Here is a 27,141-nt window from a genome sequence, read left to right on the forward strand (position 1 = left end):
GTTGCTTTCTAAAAAACATATTTCTGATTAACTTGGAGAGGGCAGAAGGAGCTGTAGGATACTCCAGAACGCTGAACTGTAATAGGAGGACACTTCACAATCGGCAGCTACTTCTGAGAACAGTCCTTTCGGAAATAGCTTAGGGCAGTGGTCTCCAAACTATGGCCCTTTGCTTGCTTTTATCCAGCCCTTGAAGCACTATTTTTTCCACCAATACAAGACACAATTCTGCCAACTGACATCAACTATGAGGTACCATTTCTCCCACTGACACCAACAATGAGGCACTTCCAAATGAAAACAACGATGTGGGCAATGTTTACTCCCACTGATGCAAAGAAAAAGTTCCACCCCCACTGGCCACAGTTCAGCCCCCCCCCCCAAGTCTGAAGGACAAAAAAAATGGCCCTTTGTTTTCTAAAGTTTGGAGACCCCTGGCTTAGGGTATGGCCAGCACTGGGGACACTCAAGCAATGATCCAGGCTGGGCAAGCCTTAGTTGTAATGCACCAGACTGGTAAAGGCAACAACAGTCACCCAGATCCTTCACTCAGGTCTGTACTCACAAGTCTTGGGTATGTGGATGCCTCCCTTCAGTTGCAGGCAGACATTTCTGTAGTGGACTCTCCAGACCAGATCACAGGTGAAATCCCCCCTTCGTTTGCTTCCAAGTTTCTTAGCAAATATACTCCCCAGCTTAGCATAGCTGGGACCTCAATGAGTTCTCTGTAAAAGTCAACTCGGCTGCATAAGAGGTTAGGAGACCTCCAGGCTGGGAACAGGGCAACTCCTGACTTCAGACTATTTATGCTCACGCCCAACCACCATCTGGGCGCTCTCCTCCAGGGATTGGCTGAGACAACATTAATATTCAGCTGATGGTTGGACAGTTTGTAAATGTACGGACAGTTTGTAAATAGTGGCCAATTTACAAACTGTCCATAAATGTCCATTACGGACAGAGGCTGCGGAGGCAGGCTGTGGGCCTGCTTCGGAACTGCACACGCGCAGTTCCGAAGCCAGCTAGGCTTGGAAGGGGGTGGTGGCGGTGTGGGGGAGCGGTGATGTCGTGGCACCGCTTGGCACCTTTTTTTGAACTCCTGGGAGTGGAACCGGGGGTGGGACTTGGGAGCGCCACCCCTGGGGGTTGTGATCAAAACAACAATGCTTGGGGAAGCACGTTGGAGCAAGCATGGCACTATTATAAGAGGCAGGTGGACGAAAAAGGACAGGGGGCGTGGCATTTCTGTCTGGCTCGCAGTAAGTAACACATGAGGTTAGTTTACTTAATGGTCCATGTATGTCGTTCAACTGGATGGTTACTGTTTTGCTACAGTTCCACTTAAATATGTGTATGTACATACCGCGAGATGTGTCTTTTTCTATATTTCAGGCAGGCCCCGCCTCCAGCGGCCACACAAAGTCTGGGGGGGCGGAGGGGTCACTGGTATAAGGTGGAATGAATACACGAAGGTAAAGGGGGGCACTGATATAAAGGTTCGCCCTTTTATCAGTAACCCCCCCTTACCTTAGTGAATTCACTCTGCAAAAGGTGGTCTGCCTGTTCCCAGCGTTCTCCCTTAAATTAGTGTCCACAGTGTTCCTCCTTCTTCCTTACATCAGAGTCTGCAGGATTCCCTCTTACAGTGCAAGGGGGAACTCTGATGTAAAGGGCAAAGCTGCAGACCCTGATGTGAGGGGGGGGCCTCTGGTGACCAGGGACCACCTTACATCGGAGTTCCCCTTTTACGCCAGAGTTCCCACCCAGCATTCCCCCTTACATCATGGTCCACAGCATTCCCCTTTTCGTCAGAGTTCCCCTTTACATCAGGGTCTGCAGAGTTCCCCTTTGCACTGTAAGGGGGAATTCTTCAAGCTCTGATGTAAGGGGGGGGGGGGGACTCTCTGGACTTTTGTGCAGGGGGGGGTGGGGGCTCTGGTGACCAAAGATCCCCCTACATCAGAGTTCTCCTTTACATCACAGTCTGTAGCATTACCCCAGGAAGAAAAATGCTGACTATGACCCTAAGGACGTCATCCCTACACTCAAGTACGGAGGTGGAAACATGATGCTTTGGGGCTGTTTCTCTTCTAAAGGTACAGGCCGACTTTGCCGCATTGAGGGGCCAATGGACGGGGCCATGTATTGTAAGATCTTGGATGGGAACCTTCTTCCCTCATCCAGAACACTGAAGATGGGTCATGGATGGGTCTTCCAGCATGAAAATGACCCAAAACATACTGCCAAGGCAACAAAGGAGTGGCTCAGGAAGAAGCACATTAAGGTCATGGAGTGGCCTAGCCAGTCTCCAGACCTTAATCCTATAGAAAATGTATGGCGGGAGCTGAAACTTCGAGTTGCCAAGAAACAGCCAAGAAAGAAGGTCTGTAAAGAAGAGTGGACCAAAAGTGATTGGACACAGCGGGAGCCAATCAGCGGGTCCGGCAGATGCAATGTCCGCCGGGACCCGCTGATCGTTTTCAGTAGAGGCAGAACGACGGTCTGTCAAAGGGGAAAATGGAGATCTTGTGCTTCTGCTAAGCAGGAACACGGATCTCTGTTTTCCCCCCCAGTCAAAGCACCTCCCCTCATAGTTAGCAAGCACCCCCTAGGGACAAATTTAACCCTTTGATCGCCCATGATGTAAACCCCTTCCCTGCCAGTGTCATTTGTACAGTGACAGTGCTTTTTTTTTTATTTAGTACTGATCACTGTATTGGTGTCACTGTTCCCGAAAAAGTGTCAAAAGTGTCTGATTTGTCCACCACAATGTCACAGCCCCGCTAAAAATCGCTGCTCACTACCATTACTATTAAAAAAAATTTTAAAATTACATAAATCTATCCCATAGTTGGTAAACGTGATCTGGAAGGACATCATATGGGCAGAGGAGAGGTACCCTTGTTATAGGCTGGGCGGGAACCAGTTAACATTCTAGTTACATAGTTACATAGTAGGTGAGGTTGAAAAAAGACACAAGTCCATCAAGTCCAACCTATGTGTGTGATTATATGTCAGTATTACATTGTATATCCCTGTATATTGCGGTCATTCAGGTAATTATCTAATAGTTTCTTGAAGCTATCAATGCTCCCCGCTGAGACCACTGCCTGTGGAAGGGAATTCCACATCCTTACCGCTCTTACAGTAAAGAACCCTCTACGTAGTTTAAGGTTAAACCTCTTTTCTTCTAATTTTAATGAGTGGTCACGAGTCTTGTTAAACTCCCTTCCGTGGAAAAGTTTTCTCCCTATTGTGGGGTCACCAGTCTGGTATTTGTATATTGTGGGGTCACCAGTCCGGTATTTATAATTTGAAATCATATCCCCTCTCAAGCGTCTCTTCTCCAGAGAGAATAAGTTCAGAGCTCACAACCTTTCCTCATAACTAAGATCCTCCAGACCCTTTATTAGCTTTGTTGCCCTTCTTTGTACTCGCTCCATTTCCAGTACATCCCTCCTGAGGACTGGTGCCCAGAACTGGACAGCATACTCCAGGTGCGGCCGGACCAGAGTCTTGTAGAGCGGGAGAATTATCGTTTTATCTCTGCAGTTGATCCCCTTTTTAATGCCAATATTCTGTTGGCTTTGTTAGCAGTAGCTTGGCATTGCATGTCATTGCTGAGCCTATCATCTACTAGGACCCCCAGGTCCTTTTCCATCCTAGATTCCCCCAGAGGTTCTCCCCCCAGTCTATAGATTGCATTCAGATTTTTGCCACCCAAATGCATTATTTTACATTTTTCTACATTGAACCTCATTTGCCATGTAGTTGCCCCTCCCCCATTAATTTGTTCAGATCTTCTTGTAAGGTTTCCACATCCTGCGGAGAAGTTATTGCCCTGCTTAGCTTAGTATCGTCTGCAAATACAGAGATGGAACTGTTTATCCCATCCTCCAGATCGTTTATGAACAAATTAAATAGGATTGGTCCCAGCACAGAACCCTGGGGAACCCCACTACCCACCCCTGACCATTCTGAGTACTCCCCATTTATCACCACCCTCTGAACACGCCCTTGTAGCCAGTTTTCAATCCATGTACTCACCCTATGGTCCATGCCAACGGACCTTATTTTGTACAGTAAACGTTTATGGGGAACTGTGTCAAATGCTTTTGCAAAATCCAGATACACCACGTCTACGGGCCTTCCTTTATCTAGATGGCAACTCACCTCCTCATAGAAGGTTAACCGGTTCCGTACCAGCCGCTGCAGTTATACTGCGGCAGGTTGGCCCGGCTGCGCGAAGCATCATAGCTATACTTCGTGCGTGTGGCCGCCGGGGCCGTCGGATTTAGTGCAGAACCGATCAATCCCCAGGCCAATGTGGTCCCTGCCAAGGTCAGGCATACCAGACTCCGATTTTCTTCTGCTGTTGTTGAGGTGCAAGAACCGCAGGGCTCTCATCTGGAGCAGAGAAGTACTAGCGCCGCTCATCCTTCTGGTGAACTGGCAAGCACCAGCGGCCTAGTACACCCTGGTCGTACATCCAGCACTGCAGTAACACTTAGTGACGTGGCGAGTCCCATAAGTGCAGTTCAAGATGGCAAGGTGGCAAGCACAAGTAGTGTCCCGCTACCACCATGAAAAAGACAAACACAGGCCCGTCGTGCCCATAGTGCCCTTCATGCTGCATTTGCCAATCCGAATTGGGAACCCACCACTTCTGCAGCGCCCGTACTTCCCCCATACACTGGCCAACCCGGCATTCAGGTGGAAACAGTTGATTTTATGTCACTTGATTTTTATTCGCTGTTTTTAATGGAAGATCTCTATAGATCTGTTGTGGACCAAAGAATTTATATGCTGGTCAATTCATTGCCGCTAATCCCCAGTCCTCCCTTGCCAGAGATTGGAGACCAATTACGGTCTCTGAATTTAAGACCTTTCTGGGCCTTTCCCTCCTCATGGGCATAACCAAAAAGAGTGAGTTGCGGTCATATTGATCCACTGACCCAATTCACTATATGCCCGTGTTCTTTGCCTCCATGACCAGGACACGATACGAGCAGATCTTGTGGTTCATGCACTTCAATGATAATGAACTCTGTCGTCCTCGGGGAGACCCTGGATTTGATCGGCTCCACAAAATTCGGCCCCTCGTAAACCACTTCAACCAACCGTTTGCAGCCTTGTTTACTCCCCATCAAGTTGTCTGCTTTGATAAGTCCTTGATTAAGTTTTCTGTCCGCTTGTCATTCAAACAGTATCTTCCCAGCAAGCGTGCCAGATACGGGGTCAAAATGTAACAGCTCTGTGACAGGGCCACAGGCTATACATGTAGTTTTATGGTTTATGAGGGAAGAGATAGTCACATGGAGCCCGAGAACTGCCCAGACTATATAGGGAGCGCTGGCAAGATTGTGTGGGACTTGGTGTCACCCTTATTCGGAAAGGGATACCACTTGTATGTGGACAATTGTTACACGAGCGTGCCACTTTTTAGTCACCTTTTTGATTGTTGAATTGCGCGTGTGGCACCATGCGATCTAAACATCTGGGGGCTTCCCCCAACGGCTTGTAGAGTCCCGATTTAGATGGGGGGAGAGAGCCTGCTTGAAATATAATAATTTCTTCATTGTGAAGTGGAGGGATTCACGGAATGTTTTCGTTCTTTCCAACCTTCATGCAGACACGACTGTCCAAATTCCTACGGCGACTGGTGTTGTGGAGAAACCCCTCTGTGTCCACGAATACAACCTTAACATGGGAGGGGTGGACCTCAACGACCAGTTGTTGGCGCCGTACCTAATTGGCCGTAAGGCCAGACGCTGGTACAAAAAAGTGTCTGTATATTTATTACAATTGGCTCTGCTGAACGCTCATGTGCTATACAGAGCTTCAGGACAGACTGGATCCTTCCTTAAATTCCAGGAAGAGATCGTCAGAGCCCTTCTGTTTCCAGATGGTGCTCTGGCCCAACTTCCCCAACCAAATGCAGTGAGCCGGCTGCATGAGAGGCATTTTCCGTATGTCCTCCCGAGTACCCTTACCCAAAGAAATCAACAAAGAAGACGTCGTGTCTGCAGAAAACGTGGATTTAGGCGTGACACCTGCTATTATTGTCCCTCCTGTCCTGACCAACCTGGTCTCTGCATCGGTGACTGTTTCAAACACTACCGCACACTAGTGGAGTATTAGCGTAGGGTACAGCATTGCACAGTCCTAGGGCACACGTACACAGGGTCTCGAATGATGAGATGGCCATCACATTTTGAGAGACCCTAAACTGGAACGTTTACAGTTTATATAAGTGCAAAAAAAATAAAAAACACACAAAAAAAATTAAAAAGCCAAAAATAGTTGTGATTTTGGTTTTCTTCTCTCTCTATTGTTGTCTCTCTTATATTCGCTCTCTATTGTCCTCTCTATTGTTCTATATCTATTGTCCTCTCTCTATTGTTACTGTATTTTAGAACTGTAATGTTTTATTTTTACTATGTTTCATTGTATTTGCTTTGCAGGTATGGTATGTCTTACTGTTATACTGTAATGTTACTTTTTTTTATTGTTAGCCATCATTTGCTTAGCAGGTACGCCATTCAGCTGCAGCACGGGTTTATTTATTCTGACAGCAACAGCGTTTGCTCCCACAATACGTAAAGCCGTGACTCCAGCACTGTAGGAGGCGATTTCACCACCACAGTTAAAAAAAAGAGCATATATGCCAAAGCATGGGGGCAGGGGTGGAGGAGCGATTTGCTCCTAACATAAGATTCCCCCTATGCTTCGGCATATATTTTTTTAGGCACAGATTGCGTTAAAAAATCAAGTTGTTTTTTTGAGTTAATGTTTTATCGTTACCATTGTTTGCTTTTCAGGTACGCCATTCAGCTGCAGCACTGATTTATTTATCTTGACAGCAACAGCCATACGTAAATCAGTGACTCCAGCGCCGTAGGAGGCGATTTCACCACCACAGTTAAAAAATGTATGCCCATCATTAGAAGTGGGTGGATGAAGGGCGGTATTCTAATGGTGGGCATACCCACCGATCAATCTCTTTTTTTCGTTCAGCCCACAGGCTGCATGAAAAAAAGAACATTACAATATATGCCCAACAAGGACCGGCAATGTACTGGTATGTTGCTGGACTTTGAGTGGTTATACCAGAATGATGCCTGCAGGTTTAGGTATCATCTTGGTATCATTCTTTTCAGTCAGCTTAAAAGTAATCCTAGCTGCTAATTAGCCTCCAGACCGCTTTTACAAGCAGTTGGAGGAAAAGCTCCCCCCCCCCACCGTCTTTCATGTTTTTCTCTGGCTCTCCTGTCCCAACAGGGAACCCAAGAATACAGCCGGTGGTTCCGCCAGCTGACCATAGAGCTGATCGGAGACCAGAACGGCTCCAATCATCTCTATGGCATAAGAAACCGGAAGCTACGAGCATTTCATGACTTGGGTTTTGCCGGATATAAACAGCGCCATTGGGAAATTGGGAAAGCATTTTATCACACCGATCTTGGTGTGGTCAGATGCTTTGAGGGCAGAGGAGAGATCTAAGGTCTAATAGACCCCAATTTTTTCAAAAAAAAGAGTACCTGTCACTACCTATTGCTATCATAGGGGATATTTACATTCCCTGAGATAACAATGAAAATGCTAAAAAAAAAATAAAAATGAAAGGAACAGTTTAAAATAAAATTAAAAAAAGAATACCTGTCACTACCTATTGCTATCATAGGGGATATTTACATTCCCTGAGATAACAATGATAAAAAAAAAATAAAAAATTAATGGAACAGTTTAAAAAAGCGGCTAGGCTCCCAAAAAGTCTCACACATGTGGTATCCCCGTACTCAGGAGAAGCAGCAGAATGTATTTTGTGGTGTAATTTCACATATAACCATGGAATGTGTGAGCAATATATCATTTAGTGACAACTTTTTTTTTTTTTTTTCATTTTTCAATCACTTGTTACAAGAGAATATAATATTCAATGGGCTCAACGTGCCTCTCAGCAATTTCCTTGGGGTGTGTACTTTCCAAAATGGGGTCATTTGGGGGGGGGGTTGTACTGCCCTGCCATTTTTGCACCTCAAGAAATGAGATAGGCTGTCATAAACTAAAAGCTGCGTAAATTCCAGAAAATGTACCCTAGTTTGTAGGCGCTATAACTAGCGCAAACCAATAAATATACGCTTATTGACATTTTATTTTACCAAAGACATGTGGCTGAATACATTTTGGCCTAAATGTATGACTAAAATTGAGTTTACTGGATTTTTTTTATAACAAAAAGTAGAAAATATCATTATTTTTCAAAATTTTCGGTCTTTTTTCCAGTTATATCGCAAAAAATAAAAATCGCAGAGGCAATCAAATACCATCAAAAGAAAGCTCTATTTGTGGGAAAAAAAGGACGCAAATTTGGTTTGGGCACAGCATGGCATGACCGCGTAAATTACCAGTTAAAGCAGCGCAGTGCCAAATTGTAAAAAGTGCTCTGGTCATTGAGGGGCCAATTCTTCCGGGGCTGAAGTGGTTAATATCACTTTAACTACTTGACCAGTTTCATGCAGCCATTTTCCTCTTGACACGTAGAAGAAGTTCCCATCACAGCTCCAGGATACTGGGGTTGGATCCATAGCTTGCTGGATTCATAGTAAGGATGACATTGCAGTCATATCAGCACCTATGACATCATTAGCTCTGCCATCGAGTCCACCAATCCACATGAAGAATCTTTGGAGGCCATCAGTGGCTCCTTCTTTTCTCGGCACTATGACTATGAACTCCCTATGACTGTCAGCTTTTAGTGAAGCAGAACAATAACAGACAAGGGACCTACAAACTGTCCTTTTATTTCATCAAATCACCAATCTGAATATACTGACTATACCTGGACAAAGACGGTGAAGAGGATGACCACAGTGGTGGCTGCAATAAAAAGCCTTTTCTCCGGAAAGTCTGGAAGAAGGAAGACCAAGGAGAAGCAGATGGCGCCACGGAGACCACCGTAGGAGATGATGAACTGATCCTTCACGGTGATGGAGGTCAGGGAGATCTTATTCAAAATGCTGGTCAACACCACCACACCTAAAAACACACAAAATACACCGTTATGGCTAAAATTACCACCACCAGGCCCGTTTATAGAGACACACAAAGTCATTGTTTTTTGGTTTCAGGGAACTTCACCTATTTGGCTGCTACATTTTAATACAGGCTTGGCACAGAAAGTTGTGATGTGATAGTGGAGATCTGACAGGCTGGGAAAAAAGTGAAACATTTAAACTGTTAAAAGCTGAGAAAATTAAATAAATAAACCAATAAATAATTAATCATGGCACCTGGAGGAAAATGACTGCTCTAGTTCCATATCTGGTTGTTACAGAAATTCTGCCCTAAAAAAGAAGGAGTTGACAATCTTTATATTTTAGTTTAAACTCTTCACAAATTGGGAAATACGCAACTGTTTTCACCTAGGACAAATCATGGTGGAAATGATGACTGACTCTATAAATTGGTGAATTTGCTGCAATTTATAAGCCAGTTCTCATTTCCCATGTTTGGTGCTGACACTGCATCAACCAATGACATCACAATTGAGACCACACAGACCAATGACATGAGAACTGAGACTGTACCAACCAATCACATGAGAACTGAGATTATACCAACCAATTACGTGACAACTGAGACTGTACCAACCAATGAATGACATTTGAACTGAGATTATACCAATCAATGACACGAGAACTGAGACTGTACCAATTAATGACATGAGAACTGAGATTGTACCCACCAATGACATGAGAACTGAGATTGTACCCACCAATGACATGAGAGCTGAGATTGTACCCACCAATGACATGAGAGCTGAGATTGTACCCACCAATGACATGAGAGCTAAGATTGTACCCACCAATGACATGAAAACTGAGATTGTACCCACCAATGACATGAGAACTGAGATTATACCAACCAATGACATGAGAACTGAGATTGTACCCACCAGTGAAATGAAAACTGAGATTGTACCCACCAATGACATGAGAACTGAGAATGTACCCAACAATGACATGAGAACTGAGATTATACCAACCAATGACATGAGAACTGAGATTGTACCCACCAGTGAAATGAAAACTGAGATTGTACCCACCAATGACATGAGAACTGAAAATGTACCCAACAATGACATGAGAGTTGAGACTGTACCAACCAATGACATGAGAACTGAGACCACACCAACCAATGACACAAGGACAAAGAGCACATTAACCACTAACATGATAAGAACTGAGACCAACCACACTAATTACAGGAGAACTGAGGCAACATCAACCAATGATACAAGGACTCTTGAGAACAGTGTTACAGCAGAACTTCCTAAACTCATAAAACAAACATGGTGAATGTTGGAAACACATTGGCTAATGGACTGCTAAGTACTAACCTCAACATACGAAACAGGACCAAGCTTCCACTCTGTTGAACTGATGACCTGAGAACTGAGGCCACACCAACCTGTGACATGAGAACTGAGGTACTAACCAATAGGGCGAGAACTGAGATCACATACACAAACACGAGGACCAAGACCTCACTAACCAATGACACAAGTACTGATATTGTACCAACTAATGACATGAGAACCGAGATGGTACCAGCCAATGACATGGGAACCAAGATAGTACCAACCAATGACGTGAGAACTAAGAGCACATCAATCAATGACACAAGGACTAAGATCATGTCAAACACTAACATGAAACCTGAGACCACATTAATTACAGGAGAACTGAGGCAACATCAACCAATGGTACAAGGACTCTTGAGAACAGTGTTAAAGCAGAACTTCCTAAACTCATAAAACAAGCATGGTGAATGTTGGCAAAACATTTGCTACTGCACTGTTAGGTACTAACCTCAATATATAAAAAAGGACCAAGCTTCCACTCTGTTGAACTGATGACCTGAGAACTGAGGCCACATCAACCAGTGATATGAGAACTGAGGTACTAACCAATGGGGCAAGAACTGAGATCACATACAAAAATACGAGGACCAAGATCTCACTAACCAATGGCACGAGAACTGAGACCACACCAACCATTAACACAAAAACTGAGATGACATCAACTAATTACTAAGTACTAAGACCACACTAAACAATGATAGGAGAACTGAGATCACACCAACCAATGACATGAAATCGGAGACTGTACCAACCAATGACATGAGAACTGAGATTATACCAAACAATGACTTGAAAACATACCAACCAATGACCTGAGAACTGAGACTGTTCCAACTAATGACATGTGAACTGAGACTGTACCAACTAAATCGCATGAGAACTGAGACTGTACCAACTAAATCGCATGAGAACTGAGACTGTACCAACTAAATCGCATGAGAACTGAGACTGTACCAACTAATGACATAAGAACTGAGATTGTACAAACTAATGACATGAAAACTGAGATTGTAGCAACCAATGACGTGAGAACTGAGATTGTACCCACCAATGACATGAGAACTGAGATGGTACCAACCAATGATTTGAGAACTGAGACTATATCAACCAAACACTAACATAAGAACTGAGACTACACTAGTTACAGGAGAACTGAAAAAATATCCTAGACCGCACCAACTAATGACCTGAGAAAAGATCCTAGACCACACCAATTGGTGACCTGAGAAAAGATCTTAGACAGCACCAATTGGTGACGTGAAAAAATATCCTAGACTGCACAAACTGGTGACCTGAGAAAATATCTTAGACAGTACCAACTTGTGATCTAAGAAAAGATCCTAGACTGCACCAAGTAATGACCCAAGAAAAGATCCTAGATCACACCAACTGGTGACCTGAGAAAAGATCTTAGACCGCATAAATTGGTGATGTGAAAAAATATCCTAGACCACACCAACTGGTGACCTGCATATTCATCTAAGAAATCAGATACATTGATACTACATTATGAGACGTTACGATATTTCCATAGATTAATAACTCATCATTGATGACATTAAAATTCTAATACTTTACATGCAGCTGATTTCCTGTCATCCCATAGAAAAATGTTATCAATTCAGTTCAGCTTAAAAAGAATCAGTCATGACTTCTCCTGGAAGAATCCTAATGTCCAACCTTAAATTATTATAATTGTGCAGAATTATTAATTGAATACTTGTATTTCCACCTTATTTAGCTTTGGTTGCTTGAGAATCAGGGGTCAGAGATGTCACCTGAGATCTGAAAATGGTTGTCTGACCTCCCGGGCTCCAGATGTCCAGTGTGAGAGGTCGATATAACTTTTGTTTGTTTTAGGAACACCGATCGTCTCAAAAAGTATTATAGTTGTTATTTTCTAGAAGAGTCTATTTATCTGGTGAAACATCTTCCCGTATGGTTGCGGTGTATTTATTGCCGTATGCAAATCAAATATTTTAAATATTTATGAACCCCATAACTCGGCTGCCACTGACTATTGTCACCCGCCCGCCCACCCTCTGCTACCTAGCGTCCTTTGGGGGAGGTGGGCGGTATTTTCCAGGGCAGAGCGTGACGCTGAGACGTTGCGGTTCTAAATTGGAGACTGGAGAGCTCTTTAGCATTGATGCATCTTTCAAAAACATATTATTAGGGCCCTTAATTTTGTATCGCCTCATTACTGCCACGTTTATAAATTGTAAATGATGCTTCGTGGGGTAATTTATTCCAAAAAAAAATGTGATACTTGGTGGTAACTCCGGCCCCGGGGGGCCGCTCTCTGCAATCAGACAAATTTTATGAAGACAAATCAAACTATTAAATAATGCGCTTGATGTGTTTTAATCTGCATTGTCTTGTTCGGTTACAATTTATTCATCAGCTCGTCTGTTTCTCCGTACGCTCCCCGTCGGACGCATTTTTTTAAAAGAGGCGTATTGGAAAAACACAGTATAAGAGCTCGCTGCTTGAGACTGATTGAAATGGAGATTTATAGGCAGCTAAGAAGTCATTGAAATGTTTTTGGTGGTGGAGGGGACTTCGGTGGCAACTTGCAGCACTTCACTGCCAACTAAAACTTCTCCAAAAACTCTGCCGGTGTATGGAGGCCTTTATCAGATTACTGGATCTCAGATTCCAAATTGTCAGTGTTATGTGGTTGGATTACAGATGAGGGAGGTGGAGAGTTTGCAAGGTGCAATGGGCACTTGAGGGTCTTAGAAACATCCTTCAGATATCCAGGATTTGTTCTTATGGCCCTCGTTAACAGGGAGCTTTAGATTGAGGAACACTTAGGCCTTGTTCAGGCAGCCTTGTGGCCGCGTCAGGTTTACAGCTGTTTTTAGGCCGTTGGGGGGGGTGGTAAAAACAGGGCCGGTCTGCCTGTGTTCTCTGCCACCTGACCACTTCCCAACAGCCTAACAAGGCAGCCAGAGGAGATCGTACACATGTCACAGTAGCGGCAAATTCGGCTTGGCTTGCTGAGTGGAAAGATGGCACCACCTGTTAAACTCATCTACTGGAGTCAATGGGAATGTGCTGTAATTGCTCCAGCCAATGAAATGAGAAGTGAGACCACATGAACCAATGACACAAGGACTGAGAAAACACCAACCAATAACACAAGAACTAGGACCACACCAACTAATGACACAAGACTGAGATGACTCTTCAACTGAGACCGTACCAACCGAAGACTTGAGAACTGAGATAACTCCAACCAAAGACACAAGGTATAAGACCGCACTAACCACCAATGACACGAAGCCCGAGACGGCACCAAACAATAACGTGAAAACTTTGACCACACCAATCGATGAGAACTGAGATCACAAAGATGTTATGACCGGGAGTCCTCATATTAAAAGATGTCATGACCAGAAGTCATCATATTAAAAGATGTCATGATCGAGAGTCCTCATATTAAAAGATGTCATGACCGGAAGTCCTCATAATATAAAGATGTCATGACTGGAAGTCCTCATATTATAAAGTTGTCATGACTGGGAGTCCTCATATTATAAAGATGTCATGATCGGGAGTCATCATTTTATAAAGATGTCATGACTGGGAGTCCTCATATTAACAGATGTCATGATCGGGAGACCTCATATTATACAGATGTCATGATCAGGAGTCATCATATTAAAAGATGTCATGATCAGGAGTCCTCATTTAATAAAGATGTCATGACTGGGAGTCCTCATATTAAAAGATGTTATGATCGGGAGTCATCATATTATAAAGATGTCATGACCAGAAGTCCTCATAATATATAGATGTCATTACTGGGAGTCCTCATATTATAAAGTTGTCATGACTGGGAGTCCTCATTTTATAAAGATGTCATGACTGGAAGTCCTCATTTTATAAAGTTGTCATGACTGGGAGTCCTCATTTTATAAAGATGTCATGACTGGAAGTCCTCATTTTATAAAGATGTCATGACTGGAAGTCCTCATATTATAAAGTTGTCATGACTGGGAGTCCTCATTTTATAAAGATGTCATGATCGGGAGTCCTCATATTAAAAGATGTCATGATCGGGAGTCCTCATATTATATAGATATCATGACCGTGAGTCCTCATATTATAAAGATGTCATGACTGGGAGTCATCATATTATAAAGTTGGGACCCGGGATCAATGTATGGATATGCAGCAGAGTTCTATAATCGTCCTGGAATTGGTATAGTGTGGTTGGGGGCCAATCAAGTAACAGAATTTAGGCTGCAGATACAAGTCTCTGGATGTTCCTTTCTGGTGCCTTCAAGGACTGTCAGCCCGTCATTCCTGTTATTTATTGGACTAGATGTTGTAATAAAGGTCTACTGTGGCCATTTAACTCCACTCCGCTTGTGTGGTCTATGTTTGTTCTGGGTGATGAGGGTGGGTAGTGGTGGCAGTGGCGGGCTTCATTTGAAATGCCCTGACCATGTGTGGTCTGTATTGTGTGGTCTATGTTTGTTCTGGGTAATGAGGGTGGATAGTGGTGGGCTCCATCTGAAATGCCCTGGTAATGTGTGGTCTGTATTGTGTGGTCTATGTTTGTTCTGGGTGATGAGGGTGGGTAGTGGGGGCAGTGGCGGGCTTCATTTGAAATGCCCTGACCATGTGTGGTCTGTATTGTGTGGTCTATGTTTGTTCTGGGTAATGAGGGTGGATAGTGGTGGGCTTCATCTGAAATGCCCTGGTCATGTGTGGTCTGTATTGTGTGGTCTATGTTTGTTCTGGGTGATGAGAGTGGATATGGTCTAGTGGTGGCAGTGGTGGGCTTCATCTGAAATGCCCTGGTCATGTGTGGTCTGTATTGTGTGGTCTATGTCTGTTCTGGGTGATGAGAGTGGATATGGTCTAGTGGTGGTAATGGTGGGCTCCATCTGAAATGCTTTGGTCATGTGTGGTCTGTATTGTGTAGTCTATGTTTCATCTGGGTGATGAGGGTAGATGAGGGTGGATAGTGGTGGACTCCAACTGAAATGTGCTGGTCATGTGTTGTCTGTGTTTGTTCTGGCTGATGAGAGTGGATAATAGTGAGAGTGGTGGGCTTCATCTGAAATGCCCTGGTCATGTGTCGTCTGTATTGTGTGGTCTATGTTTGTTCTGGGTGATGAGGTTTGGTAGTGGTGGTAGTGGCAGGCTCCATCTGAAATGCCCTGCTCATATGTGGTCTGTATTGTGTGGTCTATTTTTGTTCTGGGTGATGAGGGTGGATAGTGGCTGTAGTGGTGGGCTCAATCTGAAATGCCCTGGTCATGTGTGGTCTGTGTTGTGTGGTCTATGTTTGTTCTGGGTGATGAGGGCGGATAGTGGTGGTAGAGGTGGGCTTCATCTGAAGTGCCCTGGTCATGTTTGGTCTGTGTTGTGTGGTCAATGTTTGTTCTGGGTTATGAGGGTGGATTATGGTGGGCTTCACCTGAAGTGCCCTGGTCATGTGTGGTCTGTATTGTGTGGTCTGTTTGTTCTGGGTGATGAGGGCGGATAGTTGTGGTAGTGGTGGGCTTCATCTGAAGTGCCCTGGTCATTGTGGTCTGTGTTGTGTGGTCTATGTTTGTTCTGGGTGATGAGGGTGGATTGTGGTGGGCTCCATCTGAAACGCCCTGATCATGTGTGGTTTGTATTGTTAGGTCTATGTTTGTTCTGGGTGATGAGGGTGGATTATGGTGGGCTTCATCTGAAGTACCCTGGTAATGTGTGGTCTGTATTGTGTAGTCTGTTTGTTCTGGGTGATGAGGGTGGATAGTGATGGTAGTGGTGGTCTTCATCTCAAGTGCCCTGGTCATGTGTGGTCTGTATTGTGTGGTCTGTTCTGGGTGATAAGGGTGGATAGTGGTTGTAGTGGTGAGCTCCATCTGAAATGCCCTGGTCATGTGTGGTCTGTATTGGTGTGGTCTATGTTTGTTCTGGGTGATGAGGGTGGACAGTGATGGTAGTGGTGGGCTTCACCTGAAGTGCCCTGGTCATGTGTGGTCTGTATTGTGTAGTCTGTTTGTTCTGGGTGATGAGGGTGGATAGTGATGGTAGTGGTGGGCTTCATCTGAAGTGCCCTGGTCATGTGTTGTCTGTATTGGTGTGGTCTATGTTTGTTCTGGGTGATGAGGGCGGATAGTGGTGGTAATGGTGGACTTCATCTGAAATGCCCTGATCATGTAATGGTTAGTAAACTGAAGCTAGCCCTAGATAGGCTGGTTGTGGTCGGCTTACCTAAGGCCCTCCAGAAGAGGCAGAAGAAGAGGGTGAGGATGATGAAGGCCCAGTTCCAATCATGGTTGTTCCCCACCGTGTAGAGGCCGAGGAAGAAGAAGATAAGGGTCTCGCTGACACTGCTCCACATCTTCATGAAGTATTTCACCGTCGTGTACGACTTCTGGGATATATTGGCCTCCACATAGCGCTTCATAGTCATGGCGCAGGTGACAATTCTGGAAAGATCAACACAAAATTGTCAAAGGAGACATCCTGAGTACAGAGGAGCCAAATCGGGAGATTTTAATTCAACACAAGACAAGTAAAAACCTGGCTGAGACTCTAACCCCACCCACTACACTACATAACCATATCTTTCCACACACCAGAGTGTACGGGCTAATAATAAAAAATACCAGTCCTTTTGTAGAATATGTACAGTATGTGTTGCAGATAGATGTGTGAGGACCTGGAGGGTGGGAACGGGAAGTAGGGAGGGCCGTCCACACACATATTTTAGGATTGCTATTGTGTATCATTGTGTTGTGTGCGGACTTTACCTTGCTTTTACAATTTGCTCCAATTCACAGTGAACATGGAGTATCGTCCTGGTGAAGAGCCAGTCCTGATCCTATGACAGTGTTCTGACCCGTACTCCGGAGGTTACATCTGAAGATGGATGGGATGGATGGTCCCCGGGATTATTACTTTTAACCCTCTGTTTACATTTAATTGCAGCGGGCACTATTTAACCGCTTGCTGCTGAATCATTGGCTTTGTTTAGTTATAACAGGATGATGGTGGTTGTAGCTGTCAGCCACTAGATTGCTTCCATAGGTGGCGGGGGGGAGGGGCGGTTCCTCTTCTCCCATCACCTGCCGGTGTCTCTCTGGGCTAAGGTCATCACCTTTTCTTAAAGCCAAAACCAAACACTTTAGCGGCATGCAACTATTTTTTTGTAGTATGCAGAACAAATGAAAAACAAAGGTGCCAACCCTCGGTATCCCTATCAGAGTCCCTCTTACATCAGGTGCCCCTATCAGAGTCCCTCTTTATATCATTTGACCCTATCAGAGTCCCCCTTACATCAAGGGCCCCTATCAGAGTCCCCCTTACATCAGGGGCTTCTAACAGAGTCCCTCCTTATATCATAGGACCCTATCAAAGTCCCTCTTACATCAAGGGCCCCTATCAGAGTCCCCTTTACATCAGGGGCCCCTATCAGAGTCCCTCTTACATCAGGTGCCTCTATTAGAGTCTCTCCTTATATCATAGGACCCTATCAAAGTCCCTCTTATATCAGGGGCCCCTATCAGAGTCCTTCTTACATCAGGTGCCCCTATCAGAGTCCCTCCTGATATCATTTGACCCTATCAAAGTCCCTCTTACATCAGCAGCCCCTACCAGAGTCCCTCTTACATCAGAGGCCCCTATCAGAGTCCCCCTTACATCAGGGGCCTCTAACAGAGTCCCTCCTTATATCATAGGACCCTATCAAAGTCCCTCTTACATCAGGGGCCCCTATCAGAGTCCTTCTTACATCATGTGCCCCATCAGAGTCCCTCTTTATATCATATGACCCTATCAAAGTTCCTCTGACATCAGGGGCCCCTATCACAGTCCCCTTTACATCAGGGGCCCCTATCAGAGTCCCTCTTACATCAGGTGCCTCTATTAGAGTCCCTCCTTATATCATAGGACCCTATCAAAGTCCCTCTTATATCAGGGGCCACTATCAGAGTCCCTCTTACATCAGCAGCCCCTACCAGAGTCCCTCTTACATCAGAGGCCCCTATCAGAGTCCCCCTTACATCAGGGGCCTCTAACAGAGTCCCTCCTTATATCATAGGACCCTATCAAAGTCCCTCTTACATCAGGGGCCCCTATCAGAGTCCTTCTTACATCAGGTGCCCCTATCAGAGTCCCTCTTTATATCATATGACCCTATCAAAGTTCCTCTGACATCAGGGGCCCCTATCACAGTCCCCTTTACATCAGGGGCCCCTATCAGAGTCCCTCTTACATCAGGTGCCTCTATTAGAGTCCCTCCTTATATCATAGGACCCTATCAAAGTCCCTCTTATATCAGGGGCCACTATCAGAGTCCTTCTTACATCAGGGGCCCCTATCAGAGTCCCCCTTACATCAAGGGCCCCTATCAGAGTCTCCCTTACATCAGGGGCCTCGAACAGAGTCCCTCCTTATATCATAGGACCCTATCAAAGTCCCTCTTACATCAGGGGCCCCTATCAGAGTCCCCTTTACATCAGGTTCCCCTATCAGAGTCCCTCCTTATATCATAGGACCCTATCAAAGTCCCTCTTATATCAAGGGCCACTATCAGAGTCCTTCTTACATCAGGGGCCCCTATCAGAGTCCCCCTTACATCAAGGGCCCCTATCAGAGTCCCCTTTACATCAGGTGCCTCTATCAGAGTCACTCCTTATATCATATGACCCTATCAAAGTCCCTCTTACATCAGGCGTCCCTATCAGAGTCCCTCTTACATCAGGGGCCCCATCAGAGTCCCTCTTACATCAGGAGCCCCTATCAGAGTCCCTCTTACATCACATACCCCCGGGTGTCCCTCCACACATCAAAGTTGTCCTCCTCCCCCCTTCCCCCTGTACTCACAGATCAAAACTGAAAACAATATAGCTCCTCCTCCTTCCCTCCAGTCTTCACTCCCCTGCAGTACCTTCGTGCTGACACGGAGCTGTACTGGCTCTCTATCACCTCCCGCAGGCTGGAGGGAGGAGAACACCCATTTCTCTCTCCAGCTATCTTAGGGAGCCACAGTCCGGTCTGAATAACTTGTCCGGTTTTCAGGCAGACTGATGATTTAAAACCCGGACTGTCCCCGTGAATCCCGGACAGCTGGCAACCAGTCTGGGGTCCCCCGTGTGATCGAGGAGCTCGGTATCCGATCTGGCAGTGTTGCTGAGTTGTGATAGAGCTGGCCTGAGGAACGGAAGGTCCCTGGGCCATCTCTATGGTCTAGGAAACTGGAAGCGACGTCATGACGTCACTTCCGGTTAGGGCAGATGACATTTGTTTTTGCTTTTGGAAAGCATGAGATCAAAATGTTGTGTTTTTTTTTTTTGTTTTTTATGTGATCTCATGTTCTCCAGGGTAGAGGAGAGATTTGGGGTCTTATAGATCCCCCCAGATGTCTCCATAAAGAGGACCTGTCATCCCTTATTTCTATCACAAGGGATGTGTACATTTCTTGTGATGCAAATAAAAGTGCTAAAAAAAAAAAATTAAAGGGACTGTGTAAAAATAAAAATAAAATAAATACAATAAATAATAATGAAAACATTTCTAAAGCGCCCCCTATCCCTCCATGCTTGCGCGCAGAAGCGAACGCATATGTAGGTCACACATGCCTATGTAAACGGTGTTCGCACCACGCATTTATATATTTTATATAATACAACTATTGTAAATATTCATAAGTGTTTGTCTTTTTCACTTATAGTATCATCTTCATGCAGCACCCTTAAGCCTCCTGAGGAAGCTCTTCTGGACGAAACATGTAAAGCGGAAGTGGCTGCATTGTTGTATGAATTGCATGTCAATGTGAGCATTGTTAAGATTTTTTTAAACATGATATTAAATAAAATATGAATATTTTTTTTACTCTGTGTGACAAAGTTGTAAACTTATTTTGGCACCTTTAAAGTCCCGCTTTTTGTGTCCCTATTTTTGCTTACAATTGGGATGTGGTGCCTATTTCAACCTCTCATTGACCAAAACCTGGAACCTTTCGCACCACACATGTGAGGTATCACCGCGAACGTTAGCGCAAGAGCAATAATTCTAGTACTAAACCACTTCTGTATTGCTAAACCTGTAAACATTTTTAAAGCGTTGCCTGTGGAGATTTTTATGTGTCGCAGTCTGTTGCCATTCTATGGGCATGTGAAATTTTAAAGCATGACATGTTGGGTATCTACAGTATCTCACAAAAGTAAGTACACCCCTCAGTCACATTTGTGCAAATCTTTTCTTCTATCTTTTCATGTGACAACACTGAAGAAATGACACTTGTCTACAATGTAAAGTAGTGAGTGTACAGCTTGTATAACAGTGTAAATTTGCTGTCCCCACAAAATTACTCAACACACAGCCATTAATGTCTAAACCGCTGGCAACAAAAGTCAGTACACCCCTAAGTGAAAATGTCCAAATTGGGCCCAAAGTGACAATATTTTGTGTGGCCACCATTATTTTCCAGCACTGCCTTAACCCTCTTGGGCATGGAGGTCACCAGATCTTCACAGGTTGTCACTGGAGTCCTCTTCCCCTCCTCCATGATGACATCACAGAGCTGGTGGATGTTAGAGACCTTGTGCTCCTCCACCTTCCATTTGTGGATGTCCCACAGATGATCAATAGGGTTTAGGTCTGCAGACATGCTTGGCCAGTCCATCACCTTTACCCTCAGCTTCTTTAGCAAGGCAGTGGTGGTCTTGGAGGTGTGTTTGGGGTGGTTATCATGTTGGAATACTGCCCTGCGGTCCAGTCTCTGAAGGGAGGGGATCATGCTCTGCTTCAGTATGTCACAGTACATGTTGGCATTCATGGTCCCCTCAATGATCTGTAGCCCCCCAGTGCCGGCAGCACTCATGCAGCCCCAGACCATGACACCCCCACCACCATGCTTGACTGTAGACAAGACACACTTGTCTTTGTCCTCACCTGGTTGCCGCCACACACGCTTGTCACCATCTGAACCAAATAAGTTTATCTTGGTCTCATCAGACCACAGGACATGGTTCCAGTAATCCATGTCCTTAGTCTGCTTGTCTTCAGTAAACTGTTTGTGGACTTTCTTGACCATCTTCTTTAGAAGAGGCTTCCTTCTGGGACGACAGCCATGCAGACCAATTTGATGCAGTGTGCGGCGTATGGTCTGAGCACTGACAGGCTGACCCTCCACCCCTACAACCTCTGCAGCAATGCTGGCAGCACTCATACGTCTATTTCCCAAAGACAACCTCTGGATATGACGCTGATCACGTGACCTCAACTTCTTTGGTGGACCATGGCGAGGCCTGTTCTGAGTGGAACCTGTCCTGTTATACCTCTGTATGGTCTTGGCCACCGTGCTGCAGCTCAGTTTCAGGGTCTTGGCAATCTTCTTATAGCCTAGGCCATCTTTAAGTGGAGCAACAATTCTTTATTTCAGATCCTCAGAGAGTTCTTTGCCATGAGGTTTCCATGTTGTACTTCCAGTGACCAGTATGAGAGAGTGAGACCAATAACACCCAATTTAACACACCCGCTCCCCATTCACACCTGAGACCTTGTAACACTAACGAGTCACATGACACTGGGGAGGGAAAAATGGCTAATTGGCCCCAATTTGGACATTTTCACTTAGGGGTGTACTGACTTTTGTTGCCAGCGGTTTAGACATTAATGGCTGTGTGTTGAGTTATTTTGAGGGGACAGCAAATTTACACTGTTATACAAGCTGTACACTCACTACTTTACATTGTAGACAAGTGTCATTTCTTCAGTGTTGTCACATGAAAAGATAGAAGAAAAGATTTACACAAATGTCACTGAGGGGTGTACTTACTTTTGTGAGATACTGTATAAACGTCTGGAAGTGATGGGTGCTCTTTCACGGATGTAGTGGGGGATCTCACTTACGCCATGATGCCGGAAAGGTGGAAGATCTCGGCGGTCAGGTACGCCAGGTAACTGTACAGGAAGACGAAGAGCGGCTCGATGACACGGATGTGCTCTGTGAATTTTGTTGTCAGCGCTGCCACAAAGCCAAACACGAGTCCAATCAGAACTCCTCCGATCCCCACCAGGAAGATCGTCCCAACGCCGATGAAGACATCCGATGGCAGAATGTCCGACATTTTACTGAACGCTTCACACAGCTTATATAGAACCTGCCGGGAAGACATCCCTGTCATTATATTTATCATACATGAGATCACATGATATTACATTGTGTTATATTATATCATATTATGTTATATTACAGGGAAGGAAACATTGTAAATAACCCCATAAAAGTTTAAAGGTCGGCTGCTGACTTTTTGGGACCACGGTACGGAGAATGGACAATGATATTTTGGGTCAGGTGTCCTCTAGTGACATGTGAGGTGCCATTGTGCCGGGACCAATAGAAGCCTTCAGAAAGAAGATTGTAGATGTCTAGGAGTCTGGGAAGGATTTTAAAGGATCACCAAATTATTTAAAATCACTCATTTCACTGTAAGAAAAATAATCTACAAAAACCAGAAAGAGATTGCCCCAATCTGCATGGGAGGTGTGCCTGGAATACGTCTCTGCTGTCCAAAAAGAACATCACAGAAAGATTACAGATTACCATTCACCATAAAGACCAGAGAACGCCAAACTGTGACCCTTTACTTGTTGTTATCCAGCCCTTGGGGAATTATTCCCCCACTGACACCAACAATGGGACACTATTCCTCCACCAACACCAAGGATGGGTCACTGTTCCTCCCACTGATACCAATGATGGGACACTATTCCTCCCATTGACACCAAGGATGGGTCACTATTCCTCCCACTGATACCAATGATGAGGCACTATTTCTCCCACTGACACCAAGGATGGTTCACTATTCCTCCCACTGATACCAGTGATGGGGCACTATTCCTCCCACTGACACCAAGGATGGGGCACTATTCCTTCCACTGATACCAATGATGGGACACTATTCCTCCCACTGACACCAAGGATGGTTCACTATTCCTCCCACTGATACCAGTGATGGGGCACTATTCCTCCCACTGACACCAAGGATGGGGCACTATTCCTTCCACTGATACCAATGATGGGACACTATTCCTCCCACTGATACCAATGATGGGGCACTATTCCTCCCACTGACACCAAGGATGGGATACTGTTCCTCCTACTGATACCAATGATGGGACACTATTCCTTCCACTGATACCAATGATGGGGCACTATTTATCCCATTGATACCAACAATGGGACACTATTCCTCCACCAACACCAAGGATGGGTCACTGTTCCTCCCACTGATACCAATGATGGGGCACTATTCCTCCCATTGACACCAAGGATGGGTCACTATTCCTCCCACTGATACCAATGATGGGGCACTATTCCTCCCACTGACACCAAGGATGGGATACTGTTCCTCCTACTGATACCAATGATGGGACACTATTCCTTCCACTGATACCAATGATGGGACACTATTCCTTCCACTGATACCAATGATGGGGCACTATTCCTCCTACTGATACCAATGATGGGACACTATTCCTCCCACTGACACCAATGATGGGGCACTATTCCTCCCACTGACACCAATGATGGGGCACTATTACCCCCCAATACCAATCATGGGGTATTGTTTAATCCTACTGATGCTAGAATATTTGCCACAGTCTGCCCCCCTAAAAAATTTTAAGGAGAGAAAAACTGGCCCTTTGTTTAGAAAGTTTGGAGAGGCCTGATACAAAGACCAGACCTTCTGGAACAATGTGCAGATGACTGATCCATCAAAGATAGAGTTGTTTGATCACAGTAGACATGTTTGCTGTTAACAGACAACAGTATTTCAGAAGAAGAACCAGCTGTGAAGCATGGTGGTGGAAATGTTAGGGGTCAGAGTTGCTTTGTGTGCCCGATGAGAATGTCACGCCATCTCTCCAAAAGTTGAAAATAGAAATGAGTCTTTCAATGCAATAAAACACACTAACAAATCCACCAAAGAATGACCCAATAAGAAGAAATGGAGGGTTATGAACTATCCTAGTCAAACTCTGGTTTGATTCCCATTAAAATGTTGGAGTTGGGGGTTGAGTTGAAATGGGCAGATCATGTAAGGAAACCCAAATAATCTTTAGGTGAAGGAGTTCTGCATGGATCAGAGGTCAAACACTTTGCTGAGTCAATGTCAGGGGCTGCTGGGCAGTTATACAAAGTGCCTACACGGAGCAATACCAGATTCTGAGTCCAGCGGTGCTCGGCTTATACTGGCCTTTCTCAGGCTTTTATCCCCACAGGAACCCCCTGCAATCATTATATCTACAACTCCCACTACAACTCTGGTATGGCTTTTGGTCCCTCCAAAAGCCATACCAGACCCTTATCCGGACATGCAACCTGGCAGATCAGGAAAGGTGGGGGAACAAGCGAGCCCCCCCCCCTCCGCTTCTGAACCATACCAGGCCACATGCCCTCAACATGGGGGGGATAGGTGCTTTGGGGCGGAAGGGCTCTCTTCCCCCCTGCCCCACTGCACTTTGTCCCCATGTTGATGGGGACAAGGGCCTCATCCCCACAGCCGTGGTCCGGTGGTTGTGGGGGTCTGCGGGCGAGGGGCTCATCAGAATCTGGAAGCCCCCTTTGACAAGATCCCAGCCCCCTCCCATGTGAATGAGTATTGGGTACCCCTACTCATTCACCAAAAAAGTGTACAAAAAAATATAAAAACAGGAGACAAGTTTTTGACAATTCCTGTATTAAAAAATAAAAAAAATATTGTCCCTCGATTTAAATCCATCGTCAATCATGCCGCTTGCCGACCCGAAAAAACCCCCCAAAACGCTCCGCCTTCTGAGACGGCCTCCCGCCGAATGCCTCCTCTGTGCTTTGACAGTTCTTATATAGGTAAGGGCGGAGCAACCTGGCAATGCCACCTGGTGGCCCCGTTCCCTTGTAAGTCATGGATCGGTGTTTGCTGGGTGACCAGGTGACGTTGCCAGGTGGCCCCGCCCTTACCTATATAAGAACTGTCAAAGCGCAGAGGAGGCATTCGGCGGCCAATCATCCCAAAAAGCGGAGTGCTGGTTCACCCAATACTCATTCACATGGGGGGGGGCGGGATCTGATCAGATTCTGATAAGCCCCCCACAACCACCGGCCATGGCTGTGGGGATGAGGACCTTGTCTCCATCAACATATCAACATGAGGACAAGGTGCTTTGGGGTGGCGGGGCAGAGCCCCAAAGCATGTGGCCTGGTATGGTTCAGGAGGTGGGGGAGGCGCTCGCTCGTCCCCCCCTTTCCTGACCTGCTAGGCTGCATGCCCGTATAAGGGTCTGGTATGGATTCTGGGGGGGACCCAACGCTGTTTTTTTTTTTTTAAATTGGCGTGACGTTCCCCTTAAAGTCCATACCAGACCCGTGCCGGCAATTGTAACCACGAGTCATTTTAAATGGGATTTGACTTGTTGTTTTTTTCTTTAGAAATGTCAGTTTTGCTGCAGCAGGTTCTATACATGCTACAGATGTGCCACTTTACAGGACCCCCAGGCACTATATTTAAAGGATTAAAGGAATTTTTCATTTTTCAGTCACTGCTCCTGAAAAAACGACTGTTTTTAAAAAGAAAATTAGCATTGATACATGTCCCCCAGTGCAGTACCCGGACCCCCGTACCACTTTTATTTCCAATTACTTGCATATAAGCTTTCAAAATGAGCACTTTTGTTTTTTCCTGTTCGGCTCCCATAGACTTCAATGGGGTTCGGGTTAGAACATGTCCCCTGTTCGTGAGTTCTGCTCCGAACGGGGGGGGGGGGGGGTGCTCGGCCCATGTCTACCTCCTACATTGGTGGTCAGTGCAGAAGGGCCCTTTGATTTTGACTTCACTTACATTGGTGGTCAGTGGGAAGCAGGTCTGGACTGGGACAAAAACAAGCCTGGGCATTTTAGACTGAGCGGGGAGGTTGGTGACAGGATATTCGCGGAGTTGGTCTTCCGCACTGTAATGTACAGGGGCACTGTGATATAAAGGGGAATGCACCTTTACTTTACAGTGCCCCTAGCAATCACAGCCCCCCATCAAAGTTCCCCTTGCAGTCATGCCCCCTCCACTTTTCTCTCTAATCACAGTGCCCCCCTTTTACTCTCTGCCTCCCCTGCACAGTCCTACCTTTGGCAGGGCAGAGGCAGGATTCAGCCTATGTCCTCTCCAGGGTGGCCCGCCCCACCATCAACGTCATCCTATCAGCAAGGCAGGGGACGGGAGGAGCTGCTCCATATATTCAGCAAAGAGATGGTCAAATTCAGCAAAGAGACAGCCCCATATAGCATCCATCGGTGTCCCCCTCATTAGAGGCCCCTCCATCAGTATCCACCTCATTAGAGGTCCCTCCATCAGTATCCCCCTCATTAGAGGTCCCTCCATCATCGTCCCCATCATTAGAGGTCCCTCCATCATTGTCCCCATCATTAGAGGTCCCTCCATCATTGTCCCCATCATTAGAGGTCCCTCCATCAGTGTCCTCCTCATTATCCCCATCATTAGAGGTCCCTCCATCAGAGTCCCCCTCATTAGAGGTCCCTCCATCAGTGTCTCCATCACCAAAGGTCCCTCCATCAGTGCCCCCCTCATTAGAGGTCACTTCATCAGTTTCCTCATCATTAGAGGTCCCTCCATCAGTATCACTATGGCAAGTAAAAGCCTGGTGGAAGGAATGTCCCTTACATTGGTGATCAGTGGGAAGAATGTTCCTTACATTGGTGA

At 45.5% G+C, this 27,141-nt stretch overlaps 1 protein-coding gene across 1 annotated transcript in view; it reads right to left on the bottom strand.

The window, feature by feature from the left end:
* LOC141107394 (sodium/hydrogen exchanger 2-like) overlaps positions 1–27,141 on the bottom strand; it is a 92,920-nt gene that overhangs the window by 49,664 nt on the left and 16,115 nt on the right. Inside the window, exons 3-5 of the mRNA XM_073598097.1 lie at positions 22,298–22,548; positions 16,652–16,869; positions 8,843–9,039 (exon numbers count right to left, since the gene is read on the bottom strand). Of these exons, the coding sequence (XP_073454198.1) occupies positions 8,843–9,039; positions 16,652–16,869; positions 22,298–22,548 (666 nt within the window). The remainder of the gene's footprint in view (positions 1–8,842; positions 9,040–16,651; positions 16,870–22,297; positions 22,549–27,141) is intronic.

The sequence above is a fragment of the Aquarana catesbeiana genome, linkage group LG09, assembly GCF_042186555.1.
Source record: "Aquarana catesbeiana isolate 2022-GZ linkage group LG09, ASM4218655v1, whole genome shotgun sequence".
In the NCBI taxonomy this organism is placed as follows: domain Eukaryota; kingdom Metazoa; phylum Chordata; class Amphibia; order Anura; family Ranidae; genus Aquarana; species Aquarana catesbeiana.